At 38.9% G+C, this 14,331-nt stretch overlaps 1 protein-coding gene across 1 annotated transcript; it reads left to right on the forward strand.

The window, feature by feature from the left end:
• Positions 1 to 3,924: 3,924 nt before the first annotated feature.
• On the forward strand, positions 3,925 to 13,265 carry LOC149840617 (uncharacterized). Its single transcript, XM_090003230.1, has 3 exons — positions 3,925 to 4,148; positions 4,251 to 4,302; positions 11,541 to 13,265. Exons 1-3 carry the CDS (start codon positions 3,964 to 3,966, stop codon positions 13,107 to 13,109), a joined length of 1,806 nt encoding a protein of 601 aa, XP_089859356.1. The 5' UTR covers positions 3,925 to 3,963; the 3' UTR covers positions 13,110 to 13,265.
• The last annotated feature ends 1,066 nt before the right edge of the window (positions 13,266 to 14,331 follow it).

The following is a 14,331-nucleotide window of genomic DNA, read 5'->3' on the forward strand; positions in this document are numbered from 1 at the left end:
CCCGACCCGAGTTCTGATTAAGACCCACAAATTTTCAATATAAAAATGATAAAAAAAATATTATTTTATCGAGTATGGTACATGTCTTGTTCTTGTAGTTTTTTTCAGGTCTGAGTATGGTTTTTCTTATAGTAGACCCGATTAGACTTGGATCTGAACCTGATACCATATCCAAAAATCTGGCCCAAGTCTGGTTCTGCCTAGGTCCAAACCAATTGACACCCCTAACCCCAAGAATGGTTGGCGTGATGGGGTGGGGCCTTGGCCGCTACATAGGTCAAGGTTCTGTTCCCATGGTTATCGCCCCTCTGTGCAAGCAGATGCCCAAAATAGGCCCCAGGGCAGGGGTCCTAACCTCAGAGTTTTATGCCACCAGCACAACATTCATAGGTAAGGCAGGCTGAGCAAACACAACCAAGTCTTTGTGCCGGGTGTGGTTTCTTCGAGTTATAAGTCGAAAAAAAAATCAATATGAGAATAAAATTGTATAGTAATTTTTTTGAAAATCTTAATAAATAATGACAAACATTTTAAAAGAAAAATTTGAAAATATTGAAAAAAACACAGGTTTTTATCATTTTCCTGTAACATTTAAATGACAAGATTTTCTCATGTTTTTCGTGACACTTTTCAGACCACGTGAGAAGGACACGCTGTATAGGTTCCCACATGATACATTGTGACACATCTAGCATTATTTTAATAACATGTTCAATAATAAATATATTTTTATAGGTTAAAATTTCAATAACGATATTTATCAATTAAAAATAAAGCACCCATCTCCTTGTGTCCTAGTTTCCAACAAATTTGTGTTTTGGGATAAATTCTAATTTATGATATTTTGATATTATTCTAAAATTTCTTTAGCAAAGTGTTAGCTGGTTGAAGAGAGCTTTTACACATTATATGGCTGACAGCCACCCATCTTGGCGTTGCTCGAGATGGGTGTGGTCCTCATCTGGAGAAATGTGTGATGGGTAGCTGTCCCCAGGGGAAGCAGATCAGGTCATGCTGAACATGAACGTTTTTTCTCATGCCGACATCGTGGCCGTCTGTTTTGCATTTTGGATGAATGCCACGTGGTTTTGTTGGCTTTTGATCTTTTTAAAATGCAAATCGGATGTCCACGATGTAAGCATGAGCAAAAACGCTCATGTTCAGCATGACCTGATCTGCTTCAGTCCCCAGGCTGCATCATGCAGTGCCGCTGCATAGAAAGGTAAATATTGGCTACTAATGAAGGAATGGAACTAATGAGTAGAATTTCCAATTTTTTTGTATATCCAATGTTAAGAATGTGATCTACATGGTTTGTTTAGTAAGAAAATTGTTTTGAATCATGTGATTATGACATGTAATTAGGTTTTTAAAGGGTTCAAAATCGATGGCCCACAATGTGCTAAAATTTTATAACTCAAAAGATCATATCTTTACATCATAAAAACATGATCCAAGGCTTGATCTTGAGCAAACAAATCATGTTCAACACAACTATGTGGTTAGATTGAGTCTATACAACTTGCACTTATGATTTCTAGCTCATTAGTTCCGTACCTTCTTTAGTAGCCAATATTAACCTGCATAAAAATGCCCTCTTTGTTAATAAAAGTATGCTTTATTGGATTACCCTGCAACCTGCAGGTGTGTGTGCGAAAAAGACGGGGTGGGGCAGGGGGACAAGGTCTCCACCCCGGCCCCGTCTCAAAATTCCACCCTCCATCCCCTGCTTCATTCCTGCACAGGTTTTGATTTTAACCTTCATTCCCGGTTCAAACGGGGCAAGGCGGGGTGGGGCCTGGTTTCCCCTCGATCCACTGTCATTCTTAAAGAGTATTTTAACATTTTACTAACGAGGATCGGAGACAGAGCGGGGAGGTGCAAGGCAGGGCGAGGAAAGAGTTAAGTCCATCCCTGCCTCTATTTCTGCACAGGTTTTGATTTTAACCTTCATCCATGTTTCATGTCCTCCGTCCCCGAGAAAAAGAATCCTAACATCAGAGTTTTACGCCATCGACCGTAGGTATGGCAGGCTGAGCCAGCACAACCAGGTCTTCATGCTGGGTGTGGTTTCTTCAGGTTATAAATCAAAAAACAAAGAGCATGGATACATTTTAATACTGTGAGCTTTAGCTATGGTCAAGTTTGTTCAATATTTTGATTTAAATGCGATGCACGAGTCAGTCTTGAAAGATGAACATGTCTCATAAAAAAGGTAGGGCTGTATGAGTTAAGCTGAGCCTCTACAAGCTAGGTTAATTATGGTTGAAGCCAAGCTCAAGCTCAAGCTCATAATGTAACAAGCCAAGCTGGGTCTGAACCTATGATGAACAGAGCTCGAGCTGGCTGGTTTTAGAGAAAATAAATAAATAAAGTTTACCTCATCTTTCTAAGCCACACAGCTCAACTTACAGTATGGGGTATGGCATAAATGGTATATAAACTCTATATCTCATTTCTATGAGTTTACACGAGCTGAACTGAACCCAGTCGAGCACCCTGTGGGCCCAAATGAGCTGACCTAAGCCAAGTTACAAGCGGCTCATCTCGCTTTATAACGCAGTTACAGGTTACTAATGTTAGTGACAGTAGATGGACCGGATCCGATCCACTGGGTCCAATTTGTAAAACAATGGGCACGTATGCTAAACTAAAATATGTTTTAAAGCCTGAATACTTATCCCAGATAAGTCTTTAGTGCGGATGTTTATACAGTATCAATGAGTTGAAACTCAGGTGCATGTTGTTTTGACTCAATCTGACCATGCAAATATGTTCAACATAGTTCAGTTGTTAGAGATCAACCCTTAGATTATGTTTTTTCGATAAAAGATGACTTTTTTAAGCCGTAAAAATTTTGATGCATTTATGATAGTTGATTTTTGAATCACCAAAAACACTTATACACCAGATTTTGGTGATTCAAAAGTTGATCTGTACCAAACAGACCATGTAGATTATACATATATAATTAAATTTACTTAAAAGAATATGAATAATAAGATATTGCTGGTTTCAACTCATTGTTACTGTATGCACATCCGCACCAGAGACTTATCCAATGTATCCCAAGTAAACTTTTGTCCGTGTCCAACCAGTTTTATATGTTAAGTTGTGGACAAGTGCAATTCAGGATGACTCGGACTCGAGCATGGCTTTTTAATTTTTTAACTAGGACAAAAGGGCATGTTTTTTTTTTTAATTTTTTAATTATTATTGTTTTAAATGGCAAAATGGAACGATATATTCAACTCTCACAACGTTTTCATTAAAATTTAAAATAATCAATTTATCATGATATATACACTTTTATTAGCTGTTTTCGTGAAAAAAGTGATTTCATTTACATACATTTGTTGTTTTAATTTTATTATTTTTTGTCCATACAAGTGAGAGAAAAATAGGAAAATATTTTAATTTCTCATGAGAATTTGCCAGCCCGTTTTCCGTTTTAGGGATGGCAGTGGACCGGGGCGGGCGGGAGATAAGGTCTTCACCCCAACCCCGTCTCAAATCCTGTCCCTCCATACCTGCACGGGTTTTGATTTAAACCTCCATCCTCAGTCCAAACATTGTTTCCTGTGATTCTAGGGCTTGCATTAAACATTTTCAAAGTTTTTTTATTTTAGGTAAAAAGAAGACAATGTTTTGGTAGATGATAAAATTGCAATATATTGCACCTGTGGATGTTTTTTCATAAAGGTAGGTAGTATATCACATCACGTTTGTTCTCTTTGCTAATTTCTCAAGGAAAAAAACTCAAATTTGGTTTTTTAATTGATTATTAATTTGTGTTTCGATTTTTACATTGAAGTTGTCTCCTATCCGATTTTTTTCCGATAAAAAAACACGATAAGAACACAAATATTGAAATTGTCCCCAAAAGGAGCGTCACTATGAAAGCTTCAACAGTGGCACTTGGCTTTGTGGGGGGGTGTGGATGAGGTAGTTTAAAAATAAAAAATGGCGCTTCTCCTCCACAGATTTCTCCTCCCCCCGTTTCAGAACAACCCACCATCTCCCAGAAATCCCCATGAATCTTCATCTCTATCTCTGTCCTCTAGTCCTCCTCTACGCCTAGGATTTTCAACCAAAACAGGGTGGAAAAGTTTTCCTATGAACAAGGGCCATACCATTCAAAGATTTTGGTGGGTTTTGCTTCCCTATATGAGCAAGTGATATATGCATGAATTCCATATCACCAATGCCCACTAACTCACATCATAAGTTTTTCCATTTTATTTTTTCAGTTCTTCTGATTTGCTTGTATCATCCTCAAGGGAAGCGGCCAATTTGGATGAGGTATGATTTCCCTCTCTGTTAGTTGAAGTCTCTTTGTTGCATAATGTGTTCATTTACTGCATGTTGAACTAATTTGACGATTGCCCAGAACGTATATGGTGGTCGAAACATCAATTTGAGCTCATCCGCACAAATTTTAGCAAAAGTTAATGTGCTTCTAAGTTGGGGCATGATTGGTTTATCTTTGTATTTTTTTGGTAATGTTGTATGCTTATGTGAGCTAGGGCTTTCTTGTGTAAAGGCACAACTCCTGTTGTGTTCTGAGTTCCTCTTTCAGTTGGGAAGTTCCTTTTGAGTTTTGATAGGTAGTTAAGATTGGTCCTTTTTTCTTCCACATAAAGTGAACAACCAAATTGGGATACAGGAGGAAACTTAAATGATATTGTCTATTCTCATTCTTGGAAGTGGACATTTCTGGTTTCATTTTCTGCCAATATATGGTGCATCTTCTGACAATGAGTCGATAGTTTGGTGAAGTTGTTTGGTTGTTTCTCGATTCGTCGTAAAAGATCATGTGGGCGTTCCTATTTCAACATCAAGATAATTACTGCACGAAATGAAGAAGTTTGTTTCGGGAGTTAATCTGTCAATTCCAGAGAATAGGCCTTGGTGGTGTTCAAAGAAACGAAATAACGTGGAGATCTTTCCAAGTTTCCATCTTTCTGAATCAGAATTCAGTAACTAAATGGAAAGTTTGTATCTGGGGTGACTGTTACTCATACTCGTTTGTTGCAACTATAATTGCCAAAATATGACAGTGCAGATTGGCTTATGGGAAAAGAGATTTTTTTCTTGGTTTTAGTGTTTGAAAAGATGCTCTAATTTAAAAAGCTAGAGTTTTCAATTGGTTGGGTAATGCTTCATCAATCTATTTATGTTTTCATCATTACTCACAATTGTTGTTGGTCTCGGGGAAAGCCAATGTTGGAGTTTTGATGACGAATTGCTAAATGAGTTGTCTCAGTGACTTTAGAGTTCTTATTCGTGTCTACATCTTTCCAAGCTCATTATGATTAATTGCATTTGATTATAGTGACACTGAAGGATTGTTTAAGATCAGCTTCCTGAGCTGCATGCGCACGTGCAGGTATACACACACATACACATACACATACACATACACAGGCGCATGCACATGCATGTTGTTGACGTTACCAGATGTTTCTCTATTTTAGAGAGACAAGAGAGTTACCAGAAAAGAAAAGAAAAGAAGAGAGAGAGAGATTCATTAACCCTAATCACCTATTTAAATAGGTGATTAGTAAAGAGAAGAATTACAAGTAGGCATACATAATTGTTCTAAATTACGTATGACCACCTCAAATGTGTGAATATTGCTTTTAACACTCCCCCTCAAGCTGGAGCATATATATTTATCATGCTCAACTTGCTGCAACATCTTGAAAAACCTGCACTTGCAATAGGCTTGGTGAAGACATTTGCAACTTGGTCCTCATAAATCACATGACTAGTAGAAATATGCCCCAACTGCACTAAGTCACGTGTATATAGTGGCAATCAACCTCAATGTGTTTTGTTCTCTCATGAAAAATTGGATTGTTGGCTATATGGGTGGCTGCTCTATTATCACACATCATCAACATTGGTGATGAAATCATCACTTGCAGATCTCTTAGAATGGACCTAACCCATATCATTTCAGCAGTTGTTTGAGCCATAACTCTATATTCTGATTCAACACTCGAACGAGCTACCACAATTTGTTTTTTACTTCTCCAAGTAATTAAGTTTCTTCCTACGAACACGCATAACCCTGTGGTGGACTTTCTATCATCAATAGCCCCTGCATAATCTGCATCTGAGTACGCAAGTATATCAAGGTTGGAGCTTTGTTTATATAACAATCCCTTTCCAGGAGAGGATTTCAAATACCTGAGAATCATCATAGCTGCCTGCCAGTGCACTCGGGTTGGTCTGTTCATGAATTGACTTATTTTGCTCACATCCAAGGAGATATTTGGCCTTGTTACAGTAACATATAAAAGTTTACCAACCAGGGATCTAAAACTACTACTGTCAATTGGTTCTGCTTGTTCATCATACATATGCAATTTATGATCCATTGGTATATTGGCTGGTTTGGCACCTAACATCCCTGTTTCCTGCAGTAGGTCAAATACATTTCTCACTGTTTCTAGCCACCTCTATGCCTAAGAAGTATCTAAGAGAACCAAGATCTTTTATGACAAAGTGCTTTTGAAGATGAATTTTGGTGTCTGAGGTGTCCTTTTCACTGCTCCCTGTAAGAATAATATCATCCACATACACAACCATAACCATAATACCAGCGGGGGTTTTCTTGATAAACAAGGAATGATCTGATGCCGACCTGTTAAAGCCAAATGCAGACATAATTTCAAATAACTTCTGAAACCATGACCGGGGCTCTGTTTTAGGCCATATATGGCCTTCTTTAGGTTGCTGCATGTACACAGTTTCAAATAGATCCCCATACAAGAAGGCGTTTTTCACATCTAACTGACATAAACTCCACCTACAATGAACAACGACATATATGACTAAACGAATAGTCCCAAGACGGGCGACTGGAGAAAAAGTTTCAAAAAAGTCAACTCCGTATGTTTGAGTATACCCTTTAGCCACCAATCGGGCTTTGTATTTTTCAATGGAGCCATCCGAGTTATACTTAATGGTATAGACCCACTTACATTTTGATATCTGCATTAGTAGGTGGAACAACCAAGTCCCATGTGTCGCATGAGAGCAAGGCATCCATCTCAACCTGCATCGCTTGCTTCCACTTAGGGTCTAACAACGCCTGATGATGATTAAGTGGAACAGATGTGGCAGATAAAGCAGAGATAAAATTCTTCATGTGAACCCCAAGCCTTTCTTCAGTAACAAACTTGAAAATAGGATGTAATGTGCATTGTCTTGTGCCTTTCCTGAGGGCAATAGGTTTGTCATCCTCAACATTAGACATCTCAATATTTTTAGGCGAACTTACTTCTGAAGAAGGCAGTGATGTAGGATCTGATTCAGGTGATGATATGCGAGTGTACACCAACGGAGGATTATGATACCGAGCAGATATGGGAGTCTGAGAATGAGGAATAGTCTGTGAAAACGACTCCAAGGGAACAGGAGGAATTGGAAGAGGCATGGCATCACCTTGTTCAACATGTAGTCTGGATGCAGTAGTAGAAAAGTAAGGAATATATTCAAAGAAGGATACATGAGCACTAACATACTCTCGATGGGAGATGGGATCATGACACCGGTATCCTTTTTGATTCTTTGGATATCCAATGAAGGCACACTTGATGGCTTGGGCAGTTAATTTATCACGGTTAGGTCCAAGTTTATGAACAAAGGACACACATCCAAACACTTTGGGAGAAATCGGGAAAAGTGGAGCATTAGGATAGAGAATTTGAAAAGGAATTTGCTTTTCCAATGATGAAGAAGGCATACAATTAATAAGATAGCAAGAAGTGAGAATGACATCCCCCCAGTATGAAGGTGGCATATTTGATTGCAACATAAGGGTGCAAGCAAGATCTAGAAGATGTCTATGTTTTCTCTCAGCGACTCCATTTTGCTGAGATGTATGGGCACAAGTGGTTTGAGGGCGGATGCCACGATTTCGATAAAATTGTAACAATTCATTTGACTTGAACTCAAGAGCATACCCATGACAATCTAGAAAAATCATCAACAATAACTAAGTAATAACGACACTGAGATCTACTAGGAACTCTACTAGGTCTTCATACATAAACATGCAAAATCTCAAACAATCCTTGACTCGATGGACTCTGACCAAATGGAAAGGAGCTTATGTGATGTTTGCCCAATTGACAGGCGTCACACTGGAATGAGTCAGACGGAGAAATCTGAGGAATAAGACTACGAAGCTTTGGCAAAGGAACATGACCAAGACGGAGATGCCACTGATAGGTACTGGAAGATGGCTCAGACACAAAATTCATAGATCCAACTGGCTGATGTAGATAATAGACACCACCCTCCTCATGGCCTCCACCAATCCTCTTTCCCGTGAGCAAGTCTTGAAAAATACAACACACAGGATCAAATATCACCCTACAGTTATGCTCCTTAGCAATACGACTAACAGACAATAAATTTTGAGGAAATGAGGGAGCATGAAGGACATTAGTCAATTGAAGCGTGGGGGATATAGAGATGTTTCCTTGGCCTATAACAGGAGAATATCTCCCATCCACAAGTATAACATTGCGAGGTTCAACAATAGGATGTAACTTTGAAAAATTATAGGGAGTCTCACACAGGTGTCTAGAGGCACCTGAATCTATAATCTATCTACTACCTTGATAACTCGGGCTATCACCTGTAGAGCATGCAACATCAACAACATGCATCAGAGCACTTAAACTAGGAAGCCGGTGAGACAACAATTTATTGTACTCTGCACGATTGAGGATAACTGGATTGCTGGAGGATGTAGTGGGAGTCTCTGCCTCGAGTTTAACAACTTGAGCATTGGACACATTTGGTTTGGGCGATGGAATAGGAGGTCGACCAGTCTTATCCCAGCACCTATCTTCAAGATGTCCGAGTTTACCACAATATGTATATTGAAGCCTTCCTCTTCCTCCTATACTGCGACCGCGACCTCTCCCTCGAAAATTCAAGAAATTACCTCTTCCACGACCTGAGGTGATAACTAGAGCTGATGCCTGTGATTCTGATTGGGTTTGAGGAAGAATGATGGCAAGCCTACTCAGATGATTGTAGGCTTCTGTAAGAGTAGGAACATCCGAACTGGTTAGCATTTAAACTTTGGCAACAGAAAAATCAAATGATAACCCTGTAAGGAACCGGGCAACCATAGTCCGCTCCTAATGGGTCTTCTGTTTGGAGCAGCATAAGGGTCTGTGTGCATTTAGCCTCTCAAAGGCAGATTTAACAGAGGAATAGTATTGGGCCAAAGTCTGTTCTCCTTGTTGCAACTGGTAAATTTCCTGCTCAACTTGTAGAATACGACTCACATTTGTTTTATGAGAATACGTATCACGAAGATTATCCCACATTTTTTAGCTGAGGTATAATAAATCAGTCCATCAACTATATGAGGTTGTACACTATTCATTATCCATGACATCACAATGTCATTGTCTTCATCCCAGGTGACATATTTTCCGGTTCTTTCAGTGGGCTCCAATTCCAACAGGACATATTTTTTTCGATGACTAGAAACCGACATCATGAAGGTGCGAGACCACCGTGCATAATTAGTATCATCTAGCTTAACTGAAGATCCATACGAAAATGGATTCGCAAAGGCTTTATATTCACCAACGACCTCTGCTTTTTGGTCATTATCTTGAGTATGTGACTGAGCCATGATAATAAAAAAAATGTTTGCTCACTAAGAACAACAACTAGACAAAGAAAAATCCAACAACCCAGATATTTCTGCGCAACAAAGAGACTCCTGCCCAGTTTGATTCTAGATCTGAATAGCAATCAGATCATCTCCATAACCACAGAATATAAATTTTTTTTAAGGAGAGACTATCAACTTCACAACTGGAATGTTCAACAAGACTACCAACTTCAAGGTTGAGATCCTTACCATTTAATTTCCAATGATCTGATCTCAGACATTTAACAACGATCATTTTTTTTTTTTTAAGACGACACCACTCAGATCTGAATCGAGATCTTCTCTTTATTTCAGATCCAATCACAGTCTTCAGATCTGTGTGCTTCTCATTATGCGTCACAATGATCAAACACAATTTGAAAAAATACCTTTTTTTAATCCACGAGCAGATCACGATGATCAGAGACACCCACTTCTACTTCACCCTTCACAACTGGCAGCAGCCTGATCACGATCCACGATCACCCACTTATTCTTCACCCTTCACGACCAGCAGCATCCTCATCACCACAATCAGATTTTTTTTTGTCCACGAGCTGATCACGATCCACGACACCCACTTCTACTTCACCCTTCACGACTGGCAACAGCCTGATCACGATCCACGATCACCCACTTCTTCTTCATCCTTCACGACCAGCAACATCCTCGAGCAACAGCAGCAACAGCGTCATCCCAGAAGGGAGACCCGCTTTGATACCATGTTGACATTACCAGGTGTTTCTCTATTTTACAGAGACAAGAGAGTTACCAGAAGGAGAGAGAGAGAGAGAGAGAGAGAGAGAGAGAGAGAGAGCACGACATTCATTAACCCTAATCACCTATTTAAATAGGTGATTAGTAAATAGAAGAATTACAAGTAGGCATACATAATTGTTCTAAATTACGTATGACCACCTCAAATGTGTGAATATTGCTTTTAACACATGTTAAATCAGTAAAGTGCTAGTTAGAGTGTAAATGCTTGTTCCAAAAGATTTGAATTTTTCTAATAAAATTACTCATCAATTTTGTTTGTTGCATTTCTTCTTATAATTTTGGACGACCAATCCTTACTTTATAATGGAAACACAAAAGGTGTTCAAAGAATTTAAGTGAAATGAGTGTCAGAGTTTTAGGAGTTGTCCTTTAATGTCCAAGTGTTTTTGTTCTTGAACTTACATGGGAGAATGTTAAGGGTACTCATACAATTAAACCATTCCATAAACGTAAAATAATTTTTACCCTATAATTAGTATGAAAGAATGGTCTGCTAGGTGTCAAAATAACTACTACCAGGAGAAGAAGCTAGTTTATAGAGTCAATCACATGAATAATATTAAGTTCTTGGTGTTACGTGTTCATATTGTAACCAGTTGGGAATGTGAATGCTGGGATTTGATAGGATTTTCTGGTTCATATTTGAGACAGATAACCTCATAAGGCATGATTTGCAAGAGAATCATATGTTAATGCCATTGTAGAGCTCAAAATTTAATTTTGAAGTTTGCACAGTTGCTGAATATATTATAACTTTGAGCTCAAATGTGAAATTCTTATGCACAATTTTGAATGAACGCTGAAGTTCAATCAAAATTGGGTTATTGGATGATTAATTTTCATTGTTGGGTTTGAGTTCCTTCTCCCAGCAGGCATCAATTTCATGGTCTTTCTGATCTTATTGGTTTCTTGGTGTTTCTGATCTTATCATGGTAGGAAAACCCAGTTTCGTTCCACATGAGATCTCCAAAAGGCAATTCTTATACCTTTAGATCTTGTATTAGGATACCGAGTTGAAGATACTGAATTTTTGTAAGTATTCTGAGATTTTCAGTATGTTTGATAGGGGAACATTGGAGATCACCAGCAAACAAAGGAGCTGAGCTCATTGGTTATCCAGGGGAGTCCCAATTCCAATAGTAAAATCTCCAGTTCTACACAGTTTCATGTAGACAGCAATGCACCTCTGGTCAGTGCATTAAAGGCTTCTGCCAGGTGCAATGCTGCTGGATTTCACTTTCCAGGACACAACAGGGGCAGGGCTGCACCACCCATACTGGCTCAACTTATTGGCAAGAGGCCTTACTTCTATGATTTGCCTGAGCTACCTGAGCTTGATAATTTGTTCTCTCCAGAAGGCGTTATCCTCGATGCCCAGAAGCAATCTGCAGAACTGTTTGGAGCAGCAGAGACATGGTTTCTTGTGGGAGGAACGACATGTGGGGTTCAAGCCTCGATCATGGCTACATGTTCACCAGGGAAAACACTTGTTCTTCCTAGGAATTCCCATATATCAGCAATATCCGGCATGGTTTTATCTGGCTCTTTGCCTAAGTACATAATTCCAGAGTATAATTCCTTGTGGGATATTGCTGGTGGGATCAAAGCACATCAGGTTGGGAAGGCAATTGATGAGTTGAATGAAGAAGGTAAGGAAGCAGGTGCAGTTTTGGTCACCTCACCTACCTACCATGGGATCTGCAGTGATTTAAAGGAAATCACTGATCTATGTCATGCACAGGGCATTCCAGTAATCATTGACGAAGCTCATGGTGCACATTTTAGGTTTGATCCTCGTCTTCCGAGAACTGCACTGGAGCAAGGAGCCGACCTTGTGGTCCAGTCTACGCACAAGGTTCTATGCTCTCTTACACAGTCATCAATGTTACACTTATCAGGTGGCATTGTAGATAGGGAGAGAATAAGCAGATGCCTGCAGACCCTTCAGAGCAGCAGCCCAAGCTACCTGCTTCTTGCCTCTCTAGATGCTGCAAGAGCACAATTGAGTGAAAACCCAGATACCATTTTTGATGCATCGATGGGTTTTGGTTACCAATTGGCAGAAGAAATTCAGAAGATTCCCGGCGTATCAGTATTGAAGTCTGCAGACTTCCAGAGCATGCCTGAGATCGACCCTATGCGTGTGACAATTGGTACATGGAAGCTTGGAGTATCTGGGTACAAGGCAGACGAGTTCCTACGTATGGAACACAATGTCATTGCTGAGCTCGCCTCAGGGAAGTCGCTAACATTTGCGATCAGCATGGGTACATGCAGGGAGCATGTTGAGAGGCTTGTGCATGGAGTAAAGGATCTGGTAGTCAAGCATGGATCAGATAACTTAAGGGAGGGTGTGGATGGTTATAAGTGTTCACCTTTTGCTGAGATGAACTTAAAACTGAGTCCTAGGGAGGCTTTCTTTGCAAATAAAAGAAGGGTTGGTATTGAAGAAAGCCTTGGTGAGGTATGTGGGGAGCTCATATGCCCTTACCCTCCAGGGATTCCAGTGTTGATCCCAGGTGAGGTTATAACTGAAAGTGCTCTTGATTATCTTCTGGATGTGAGAAATGGAGGTGCTATGATTAGTGGAGCAGGTGATCCTCATCTTCATTCTGTACTTGTATGCAATATGTGAAGTTGAGGTGGATTTAATGGAAGATTTTGATCGGTAGTCAACGAAAAGGATTTGTATCTATTTAATGAAAACATGAATTGCAGGAAATTTTGATCCCAATAGTAACATTTAAGGATGTTATTTAATCAAAAGAGAACGAGAGTTCATACTTTGTTATATCTAGGAAAAAATGGAATATCATCATCATATTGTTCTTATCATGATCTCATCAACATCATTATCAATATTTCATGAACCAATTATATTGAGTTTACAGACAATAACGTGGATGGCACTAACTTTTCGCACAATATTATAACTGGCTGCAAACTAGAAAATATGACTAGTGTATCCATTTTACTTTTTTCTTGACAGTTTTGCCCTTTTCTCACCTGAAAAATCAGGCGCTTTGGTCAAAATCATAGCACCTGATTTTTTTCAGGCCACAACTTACATAGTGTTTGATTTTTTTCAAGTGTCAACTTAGACAAGTGATTTTGATCAAAGCATCCAATTTTTCAGACGGAAAAAAGACAAAACCATCAAGAAAAATAAATTAATTGGCCAAAGTTGTCATGTTCTTTAATTTGCAGCCAATCTTAATATTGTGCCCAAAAGCTAGTGTTGCTTACCTCATTATCGGTTCTCTATTATAACAAAAAAGCTCAGGCAGTTATATGTAATAACTGAAAATTGATAACCATTCTCTTGTACTTTTTTTAGGTGTACAAATACTACTTAGGGAAATTTTCAAAAATGCACTTAAAGTTTGGTCATTAATAAAAAACCACCTAAGTTTTGAATTTTTTTAAAAAGGCACCAAAATTTTGTCACCGTTGGTAAAAACAAACAAACTTCCATCCATTTAGCCTGGGTTACAAGTAACCCAAGACAAGTTAAGAGAGTTAATTAACTAGCTAACCCTTCAAAGACTCCTTTCCTTATGATGTTTAGGGTAAAATGGTAAAATTACATCACATTTAACAGTTGACTAGTAAAATCTTGGGCCTTTCTAATTAACCATGATATTTTTTAGTTGTGTTTTTTAAATTTTCCAAAACTTATATGCCTTTTTTATTAATGGCCAAACTTAAGATGCCTTTTTGAAAATTTCCCAACATGACATACATCAAAGTAAGATTCAAAGATAAAAGGTACCCATCTAAAAGATAGATGCCCACCGCAAGGTCGATACAGCCCATGTCTCCAATGGCTTGGCTATTACTCGTACCGACACTACCAT

The sequence above is a fragment of the Nuphar pumila genome, chromosome 4, assembly GCF_984573655.1.
Source record: "Nuphar pumila chromosome 4, dmNupPumi1.hap1.1, whole genome shotgun sequence".
Classification (NCBI taxonomy): Eukaryota; Viridiplantae; Streptophyta; class Magnoliopsida; order Nymphaeales; family Nymphaeaceae; genus Nuphar; species Nuphar pumila.

Bases quoted from the DNA above. Each gene is read 5' to 3' on its own strand.
- LOC149840617 (XM_090003230.1), top strand. From the start codon at position 3,964: ATGGCGCTTCTCCTCCACAGATTTCTCCTCCCCCCGTTTCAGAACAAC. The intron at 4,149-4,250 runs GTGGGTTTTGCT...TTATTTTTTCAG, and splicing joins CATACCATTCAAAGATTTTG to TTCTTCTGATTTGCTTGTAT. The intron at 4,303-11,540 runs GTATGATTTCCC...TATGTTTGATAG, and splicing joins AAGCGGCCAATTTGGATGAG to GGGAACATTGGAGATCACCA.